Source organism: Larimichthys crocea, chromosome VII (assembly GCF_000972845.2).
Source record: "Larimichthys crocea isolate SSNF chromosome VII, L_crocea_2.0, whole genome shotgun sequence".
Taxonomy (NCBI): Eukaryota; Metazoa; Chordata; class Actinopteri; family Sciaenidae; genus Larimichthys; species Larimichthys crocea.
The window spans coordinates 6,230,795-6,241,365 of record NC_040017.1 but is presented as its reverse complement, the minus strand read 5'-3'; the positions used below and the strand labels follow the sequence as shown (position 1 = coordinate 6,241,365).

General features: G+C 41.4%; 1 protein-coding gene across 1 annotated transcript; it reads left to right on the top strand.

Annotated features, from left to right (window-relative positions):
- Positions 1 to 1,145: 1,145 nt before the first annotated feature.
- On the top strand, positions 1,146 to 3,144 carry foxl2a (forkhead box L2a). Its single transcript, XM_010731397.3, has one exon. It carries the CDS (start codon positions 1,413 to 1,415, stop codon positions 2,331 to 2,333), a length of 921 nt encoding a protein of 306 aa, XP_010729699.1. The 5' UTR covers positions 1,146 to 1,412; the 3' UTR covers positions 2,334 to 3,144.
- Positions 3,145 to 10,571: the final 7,427 nt, after the last annotated feature.

Below are 10,571 nucleotides of genomic sequence, written 5' to 3'. Positions count from 1 at the left end.
TATTATCATATAGGGCCTATTTTTGGCTCAGAATTATTTTTATTGTGGTATTGATAATTGAATCGATATCTGACAGCTACATTAATTCACATAGCCTATTGAATGATGTAATGTTTTAACTAATACTTACAAAGCAGACAACACAGCCTAATAGTGGTGTTGAGATTATCGGGAAATTCTCTCCGTCTTAAACATGTGAAGAAGACATTGGAACAAGAAATAACATCGCGCTGTAACGCTTGAAACTGTGAGTCGGTGGTAATTGCACGTTGAGAGATGGTTGGCTCTCACCGCGGTTCAGCTGCTGCAGCCAGGCTGCAGACTGGGTGCAGGGTGATGACACACATGCCAATGCTGTTCCACCTGCACAGACTCCCAGAGCACGGAAATACACTCCCAGAGAAAGCCGAGGGGACCCTCATGGGTGGCCAAAGAAATGTATACCTCTCCGTGCAGTTCCCTCTCTATGTGAGCTAATTAAGCAGCACTATCTATCCAGATTTCCTTCTGAGTTGTGTGGACACGCACACGTCTGGAAATGAGTTTAGTTAGATATATTTAACTTTAGTGTGACTGTAAATGTTTGGAATGCATTTTGTTGAAACAACTGTTTGTCCAGGCGAGAACGTAAACGTAAAAAGGTTTTATGAAAAATGATTTTGCCTACACATACATAGCTTTCATGCTTGCTCCATGCATTTCACTTTGGGCTGCAAATTCACTTGATTTATTTCTTTATTTCTTTATTTATTTTCTGATATGCCTGCAAAGCAAAATACAAATATTCAATAGCCTATTTTTGCACTTGAATTTCGAGAAATGTCACATTGGCTTTAATAAATTCTTGAAATCTTTTTAAATGATATATTCAAGTCCATATAGTTTTCCAGAAATTGCTGTTTCTCAGTGGATGTTTTGTCCAGTTGATTGCATATTACATGTTTAACATCCATATGTGTGCTATTTGACCCGGGTGTGATAAAAAACGAATTTCAACATGTTAGGAAGAGATGATTATTTTTTCATTCACTGTACCCACCGTAGGCGGAACTCAAATACGCACAAATCACGACGCACTACGTCGCTGCATGGAGAGCATTGGTGAAACGGCAGCCTGTCAGTGGGACTGAAAAAAAAAAGAGGAAAGGGCTGGGCTTACAGACTCACAAACCACAACTTGGGTTGCGCCTTCATCAGAAATCCCTGTTGAAGAGAGAGGAAGGTCTGGTGCATGTCACCTACTGAGCAGCAAAATAAAGATTTCTCTGTGCGCAGTTTGGAAGACAGCTTTCGGTTCGCGGTCCATCCTGAGGTTGTGCAACAAATCATTTTGCTCATCGAGGTTTCAAGCGCCATTAAACGCTTTGCTTTTACGGGATTTGGACTGGACTTGTTTTGTTTTGGTGTGCGCAATGATGGCCACTTACCAAAACCCGGAGGATGACGCAATGGCCTTAATGATCCACGACACCAACACGACCAAGGAGAAAGAGCGACCCAAAGAGGAGCCGGTCCAAGACAAAGTCCCGGAGAAGCCAGACCCGTCCCAGAAACCACCGTACTCTTATGTCGCTCTCATTGCCATGGCCATTCGGGAGAGCTCCGAGAAGCGCCTCACGCTGTCTGGTATTTACCAGTATATAATCAGCAAGTTTCCCTTCTATGAGAAAAATAAGAAAGGTTGGCAGAACAGTATCAGACACAACCTGAGTCTCAACGAATGCTTTATTAAAGTTCCGCGGGAGGGCGGCGGGGAGAGAAAAGGGAATTACTGGACACTCGACCCAGCCTGCGAGGACATGTTTGAGAAGGGGAACTACAGGAGACGCCGTAGGATGAAGCGGCCGTTCAGACCTCCACCGACGCACTTCCAGCCGGGGAAGTCCTTGTTCGGAGGAGACGGCTATGGCTACCTGTCCCCTCCCAAGTACCTGCAGTCTAGCTTCATGAACAACTCTTGGTCGCTTGGCCAGCCGCCCACTCCGATGTCCTACACGTCCTGTCAGATGGGCAGCGGCAACGTGAGTCCGGTCAACGTGAAAGGGCTGTCATCCCCCTCATCTTATAACCCCTACTCCCGGGTGCAGAGCATGGCGCTCCCCAGCATGGTGAACTCTTACAACGGCATGAGTCACCATCATCATCCCGCGCATCCCCATCATGCCCAGCAGCTGAGCCCGGCCACGGCGGCACCACCTCCGGTTTCCTCCACTAACGGAGCGGGCCTTCAGTTCGCCTGCTCTCGCCAGCCCGCGGAGCTCTCGATGATGCACTGCTCTTACTGGGAACACGAGACCAAACACTCGGCGTTACACACGAGGATTGATATTTAAAAGTTTACCAGATGGTCTGTGTAAAATGAGGACTCTTAAGAGTGAGAGTTAATTCCTGTGATTTCAAAACAGAACCAAGAGTATTTTTGAAGAGACAATTCTGACGAGCGGTTTGGGTCCAGCTGACATCCAAAAATGCCGATGGGGAGGTATGCGCGAGTTGATGTGGAGAAAGTTTTACAAAATGGAATCGGGAGGCAAAGAAGTCATCAGGACACACCAGGTAGCACAACCTCTGGGAGCCATTTCGTGCGCCTGTATTACACTTGGACTGGTGGCCATAACTTGGTATTGTAGTCATAATTGTGCCTATGAAAAGCTTTTCATTGCAGAGGGGGGGCAGACATTGCTGACATGGCATCAGCTGTGTGTTATTGGTAATGGTTTCTCTCCACTTTACGCACGGCTTATCCTAACTATTGCCAAATGAAACATGAACATAACAAACCCTAATTAAGACAGAGCTTTAAAGTAATTGAATAAGAGGTCAATTTGGCCTTCATAGTAACTTGCACTGACCAAGGCCTGCATGGTCACCTCACCTCATGGTTGTGAACTTTGTTGGGTTAAAAGGTGAAAGTGTGTGTAGAGATCCATCAGACTGCCAAAAATACAATTCAGGGTTTTTCATTTTTCTTGATCCCACATGTATGTATGATATAATGTCCAATATGACGCCAGCCAGTGCCAGGTTTTGTTAATCTTTCTGATTATTATTTTTTTATAAACGTAATTAGCTATATTGTCTCATTCATGTTGGGGCCATGTTTCATTTTAATTAGCACTTTTCCCTCTTTTCTAGGTTTGTGAATTTCTTAATAAACTTGTATTTCTTAAAGTAATACAGTGGTCATGAAGTAATCTGTTTTATGCTTTAGGCTGTGATAACCACTGTTATCAGAAAAACAGAGGAAAAAAAACATGCGAGCAACAGTAAACAATTCTGTGAGGGGAACGCAGCATAAAAGTATCGTTAACATGCAGTATTTTTTATAGATTCATAAATATGTTTTTCAAATTCATAAACGCAAAAGACATAATTATCTTTTAGGGAAATCGTTGTGCAGGGTTTGACTAAGCACTTATTCCACCGTTTACCGCGTGAAATGTCTCATTCAGCCACAGTATCTCTTGAATATTTACTATATATATATATATATATAGTAAAGGCTGTGTAATTAGTTGCTCACTATTTATCCTAAATAAAGAGCTTCTCATCTACTCATCTACAATGATACTAACTAAGTAATAATAATAATAACAACAATAATAATAATAATGTGCTGTGTCATTGATATTATAGATTTGATACGTCCCACAGCGACTGATATCTGACTGGTTATTTAATATATGTTGTGTGTCTTCAGGCTTAATGTTAATTTGTATTGATTATAATTCACAAATGATCTTGTGTCAGTAGAAAAATGGCGTTGCATGGAGGCTATGACCGTGTTGGCGTATATTATTTTTTTAATATTTTTTTTGACGGCTTAATTCTAAACTCGGCAAAAGAACCAAAAAACACACAGATCCGATGAAGGAAAAGTTTTCCACCCTCAGTCTGACATGTCCTTTGCGCTGGATGTGTAATCATCAACACAAACGTTTTTATGAACTTTTATTGTCATACTCTAAAAAAAACAAAACAAAATCAATAACAACAGCAATAATAAAAACAATAGGCTGATAATAATAACCGTCGATATCACTGCATGTGTTTTTTTTCTTCCATTACCTGTTGATGTTACCTATAAAGGCTGCCAACAAGAAAGACAAAAATGTTAATGAAGTCAACCTGTCGACTAAATAAAACAGTGCCATGTAGGAAATAAAGTCAACAAAGACAGGAAGTGTAATATACAAAATTATCTTCCAGGGCCACACATTAACCCTTTCTAAGGCTTTGACATCACACACGGATTAATTCAGTCATCTCCTGCTGTCCTCCTATCAAAGAAAACTGTGAGTCTCCTCTGGAGGATCAAAGTCTAAAAATCAGACAGCTCCACCTTCTTCGTCTTGTTTTGCTGTGAGACTGTTGAATTACGTAGACATGTTCCCGTGAGCCCCAGAGGACCATCCCGTCGCCCCGAGGGCCGGTTAGCCTCTTTATAAAAGAGCCATGTTGACGAATGAAACGCCTTAATACACCGACTGATCCCTGCCCCGTCCCTTCATCCTGTAATCACTATCATATTATCACAACGCATCTATGTATCGGTGCCATCTGGTTTTGACTTCTACATGTAAGGCTTGTAGCACTACAATAAGTTCACTGTTTTGACAGCACATCACAGCTATCATGAACACCGGACTGTTATTTTAAAAGCTGACCAATTACAGAATATTACGATTGAAGAATTGTAAATTAGATTGCAGGGTCACCCTTCAAAGATCAGACGGATTTGGCGCCAGAGTTGAACGCTAAAGCCCAGCACAGTCCAGGGTTTCCCCTGACTGTAGCGCCTGGAGGTGGATCCACACATTCACCTTGATCCACCCTCTGAGCTCTGCGGCGGCTGTCAAACATGGACTCACCATCCAGAAGAAACGAGGGAAAACACACACAACCTCGCATATCAATGACCCGACGGATTAACAAACGACTGCATGACGATTGTAGGAAAGGTAGTACCCCATTAACTCATGTAATAGCCCCTGCTGCTATTATCATAATTAATAAATGAGTGTGTGGTTATATTCCACTTAGTAAAAGGCTGTTTGGACATGAAACACAATTTGAAAGCTTTCTGGATTTGGGATACTTGTCTATATATAAAGCTGCAGATTTACGTATTTTTAAATTGTCTTTTAAACGCATGGACTCAAACTCAGATAAACAGGGACAGTATAAAATGACCGAGTACAGACTGCAAACAACACGAAAAAATAAAACAAATAAATAATATAACCAATACGTGTAATGTAGAGACTTATCATCAGTCAATATATACTGTAGATAAAAGAGCAGGAACCGGTATTAAAACTGCAAATGAATTAAATAAGACATTTTATATTTATATATTTTTAAATATAGGTGGTTTTTTATGTTGACTAACTTTTCTTTGTGTAACCCCATCTACAAATTTGTTGACCCTCTTTAACTTTTTTTTTTAATTTTAGTTTTATGCCAAGAAAGAGCCAAAGAAGTTGTTTCAGCAAAATAAAACACTCATTACGTAGGCTGCCTTTAGTAAAGTGAACCCTGCATTGTGTTTTTCATTGTGGCTAAAGTCCATATACACTCCATATAATACACTGTATATCTTTATTTTAAATAATGCACGTTGTACAATCTTTTGCTGACATTTATTTCAAAAGTGAAGTAATTAAAGGAACTCAGTGACAACATTTTCAGTCCATCACATGAAGACACATTCTGCTTAAAGCTGATCACACTACTGAAATGAGAATATTCTGTTATGGGCTCCACAGTCCACCGTGTACACACCTCTGTAAACTAAGCGTGTTCTTTGCAGCCAGGGGTCAGTGAACGCAGACAAGCTCTCCGCGTCGTTTTGCTCAATAGACCTGCAGGCTGAGACTGCAGCAGTGAAACATGAAATGAAAAACCAGGCCACCAGCCTCGGGACTGTTGAAGAGTCGCGGTCCCAGCCAGAGTCGCACTGACACTTGTCCATCCTCCTGTGTGCGCACTGCGGAGGGAGCGCCGAGGCGAGTCTGAAATGTAGCTGTGTACATTCCCTGCTTCCTCACATTAATGTTTTGTAAACAATAAGGAGATAAGGGCGCGTTTCAAAGACATGTGTATTCTAAACACTCCTCTAAAAATAATAAATACAAGCGTTTTACAAGAAATTATGTTTCGGCGAGTGTAACTTTACATAAACTATGGATTTAATGATTTTAAAGTTCTTGAGCCAGAGTTAGGTGTGTTAACACACTATACATTTAGTTGGATGGTGTTTTTAGTATTGGCCAAATGAAGTTTTTTTTGATAGCCTGTAATCTCAGGAATGTGCGATTTATTATCATACAGGTCTGCCTGATATCACAGTAGCTGTATTTCTCAGTTTATTTATTTATTTGAATTCTTGAATCTGGAAGTGTGAGTAGCCAATTTTTTAACTACAGTCCCCTTAATATGTGACTCACTTGCATGCATGCCAGTAACACACACATTTTCGTTAACTTTTTTGTTTTGTCAATTTGTGAGCCCCGCATCTCCTCTGTCAGGTCCATAAACTGAATATATCTGTGTGGACTCGGGCGCGGCAGGTGTGCATTTGTGCAGAAAGGTTGACAGTTCAGTCGGGCGGCCGGGAACAATGGGCCTGCATACAGGATGTCTCAGGGGCTGAGAGAGATAAGGCCAGCCGAGGTTCATGGCTCCAACACAGGCCTGATTCAAAATATAGCCCAGTCTCCTTTTACACGAAGTATAAAGCCCGGGCTGGATGTGCTCGTTGTTTTCTTTATGAAATGTACTAAGTCAAGTGATAGGACATTTACTAAAGAGAAAATTAACTGATAAGTATTATTAATTTACTTCCTTGATATAAAATATAATTGAGTGCCAGGCCGTTTCACTATTCCAGAAATAGACCCTTTGGAGAAGTTGGCAGTACTGCAGGATTCAGCTGAAAGAGTTTAGAGTTTATGATGACATTATTGTGAGTTATACTTTAAACACAAAATTATAAGCTCATTTTCAATATATTAGCCTAATTCTTAACCTATACAAATTACGACTCTCATTTACAATGTACATCTACATTGGTGGTCAGGGGTTAAAGGGCGTGTATGACTGATGAATAAGCGGTGTAGGTGATGAATACATGTTTCTGTTAATTCTCCATTATTCGTGCAAGAGGTGAAAAGGTTTGGCGCAGTGTGCGGTTTTGCTTTCACGCGTCTTTTCCGCCGAGCGCGCACTGAATAACCGTGATTGTATCCTTTGTTGTGCTCTCAGAGATGACAGATTATAATCAACAAGACGAATGAGGTCAACTCATTGTAGGAGCAACGCATTTGACCCTCGCTTCGCTTCTTCTTCGTCGTCGTCACAAACACACACAGAGGGAGCGTACCTGGACTCGTTCCGGGTATGACAGCTTGCACGCTCCAAGGGGCACCGGCGATGCGACCCGGCCGGTCAAGTCACACGCAGGTTGCAGGTTTCCCAATGCCTGCACACAATTGAATTCCTGGCATTCTCGCTAATGTTTGAGATTGAAGAGCAACAGTTTCCACTTAGAAGCGGCGCACATCACCCCAAACCCATTGAAAAGCAGAGTGGGGGTCACCACTGTTTGGTATACATCTGCTCCAAACAGGAAAATATGCAAAGATTTGATTCGCAGAAAATCCGGCAATTGTTCCAATCAGCACGAGTTTTGTTTTCTCTCTCTCTCTCTCTCTCTCTCTCTCTCTCTCTCTCTCTCTCGTTGGGGGCAGAAATACTAGAAGTTTCATTCTGTCCGCCGTTTATCTGTGTTATTTCTATGACATTAGATGTTTATTTTCAGAACCCGTCCTCTGGTGAATCTCCAATGTAATCAACATGTCACGGTGATCTACGTGATGTTTTCAGTGCCTGCTGATTTCTATCTTAATGACAACCCCGCGAAACAATAGATTATATGTAGTAGTCCTTTAATAAGCCAAAATAATTACAATAGAGTGTGTTGATTATACCGCCACAGTGTATAAATAGGAACCGTGCGTTTGTTAACTGGACCTCTGGTCAACAGAGGTCGAATGTGTCCAGAAATACCGCTTCTATAAATACATCCAAGTGTCATCTATTCAAGTCAAAGATGGACTGTCATGTCGAAAAATCATCACGCACTGACCTCTGTTTACCCTCCACTCCACCACTGGGCCACTCAAATGTCACATATGCGCTCAACAGTCACATGAGCGGGGGTCACGACTCTGACCCTCAGAGGAGAGGTACTGGACGCTGATGAAGAGAGTTTACATTCGATTTTGATTTTATAATATGCAAATGTGCAGAAACTGCTACCTAATTTGTGATTAATTCTGATTTAAAAAAAAAACTCCAAACAAACAAGTTTCAGAATGAGATATTTCATCTATACAACAGCTGGTTCTGTGCCAGCAGACCAGTTTGAGCAGCCAGCATCTACCAGTATTCGGCTGTGGATGTGGCGGAACTGGCCAGCTTATACTGTAAAGGGAAATGCGATAAAATGTTTCCGTTCTCTTGATTATGAGCTGCAAATTGCTTTGTCGGGATTTAAATGGCAGGTCGTTTTTTTCCCATCGTGTACTGATGGAGCCTATTTTTAAAGCTCCTTTCCTTTCGCCCCCTAAAAACTTCCGCAGGGTTGGCAACAAGAAGCTATTAGGATATCTCTTCTCCTGTTAACATTCCAATTAATCAAAGATGAAACCAAATTCCCACAGGGATCATTAAGGGCTAGCACCTGTTCTCCTGATACTGTATAATAAACCAGTACTACTTCTTGGTCAGACTTTGGTCGGCCTCTGGGAACAGTGTGAGGCATTTAATCACTGCGGGCCTGTTATACATCAGCCCACTATCAGCAATAGAAATATAACCTCATTCTGATATGATTTCAAAACAGTGCAGCCTTATTAGGATACAAATTGCATGAGGGCTAATAACACAAACTTAACGAGACATTCTTCAATTAAATTAAGAGATGATTCAGTCAATTACTGGCTGTTATTGGAATAGCACTGCAACGAAATGTGTATTCTATTGTCAAAGTTATTTTATTGTCACATAAATGATAATGTTTGTGAACTGAGTCTCTCTCTATTGGCTATAGCATATACATACAAAACAGGAAGTTGGCCTCAGGGCTGACCCTTGCCCCGCCTCTCTGTACATGTCAAACCCAGTCTCAGGTCAGATCCCAATTTCTGCCATATTTCTTTCAAGCAATTACATACCTCTTGGCAAGGCCTCACAATTAAACAAATGATGATATTTTGATATCCATAATTATACGCATTCACATAAAGTACCCTTTCAAGTTAAATATGCTTTTTATTACACGCTTATCATCTGTGATGAGATTATGCACAGTGTGGGTTTGGACTGAGTTAGGGTACATTTAATCAAATAAGAGGAGCAGTAATGGAAGCATGCTGGACCCAGGACTACACTGCATAGGCTGCTCCCTTTGAGCCCAGCTTATGTTTGGCAAATTTCAGACAATGAGAGCGTTATGAGGGGAGCTGTGAGGGAGAGCCTTTAACCCCTACTCACCAGTAGGTCAAGCACTCTGTGTCACTGATGAGGTGCGCCACAAATACTTGTGGCCTGAGGAGAGTGTTTAAAAAATATCTGATGGTATGGTTCTGATCACAGTGTGATCTGGTGATCCCGAAGAACTTCTCAAGGCCAGCTGTATACATGGCACGGTAACCAGGCAAGTATCCACGTGCAGTTATGACACAGAATAACATCATTCAACTTTCATTGAAAACAGTCATATTGGGAACATAATATTTTACAGAAGTCACCCAAATGTGCTCACCCTGAAGGAGTAATCTTCTAACCCTCCCTTCACAGTGACTCACAAACAATGCGATCTGTGGGGCGTTGCTGCCTCCTTGTGGCACAAGAAAGCCTACCATGTTTTGTAAAAACCTCTCCCTGCTGCTTGTTGTTATCCCAACAACCAGAGACACACTTACAAGAGTATAAAACAGTCTAAAACAATTTAAATCATTATTTCTAAAAGAACCAAAAGAGCTTATAAACGTCCCCTAAATATGCCAGATGTCTAACACACACACACACACACACACACACACAGATGTGTAACAGTCACCAGAAGCTTTCATTTCTATCAACGTACGCCACAACACAACCCACACTGCATGTTGTGTTAAGGGGTATGTAAGAGGCTTAAAAGCAACTGCATTTCAAACAACTATACAATCATAAGCTTGCTCATAACTTACATATTGCCTCTAGTTGGTGCTAATACACTACACAGTTCCATCCTGACCATGTCAGACTCCCAGTGGTTCACTTGTAAATGTACATAGGCAAGACCAGCACTAGAATTCATAAGGGATAACGTTGTAATAACAAAAGGCTTACAGTAATGTGTAAATCTTTGCCCTGTTGAAAGAAATTAGGCTTTTGTAAACAGAAGACACTTTGACACGTCACAGTTCAAAGCACAGGTATAAATAATAAAATGAATGATGGCTGAATTCCATTTAGCTGCTTCAGTCTCAGGGACCAGGTACCGTGCATGCTGACTCACT

Excerpts from the sequence above, each read along its gene's own strand:
- foxl2a (XM_010731397.3), top strand. The coding sequence starts at position 1,413 with ATGATGGCCACTTACCAAAACCCGGAGGATGACGCAATGGCCTTAATG.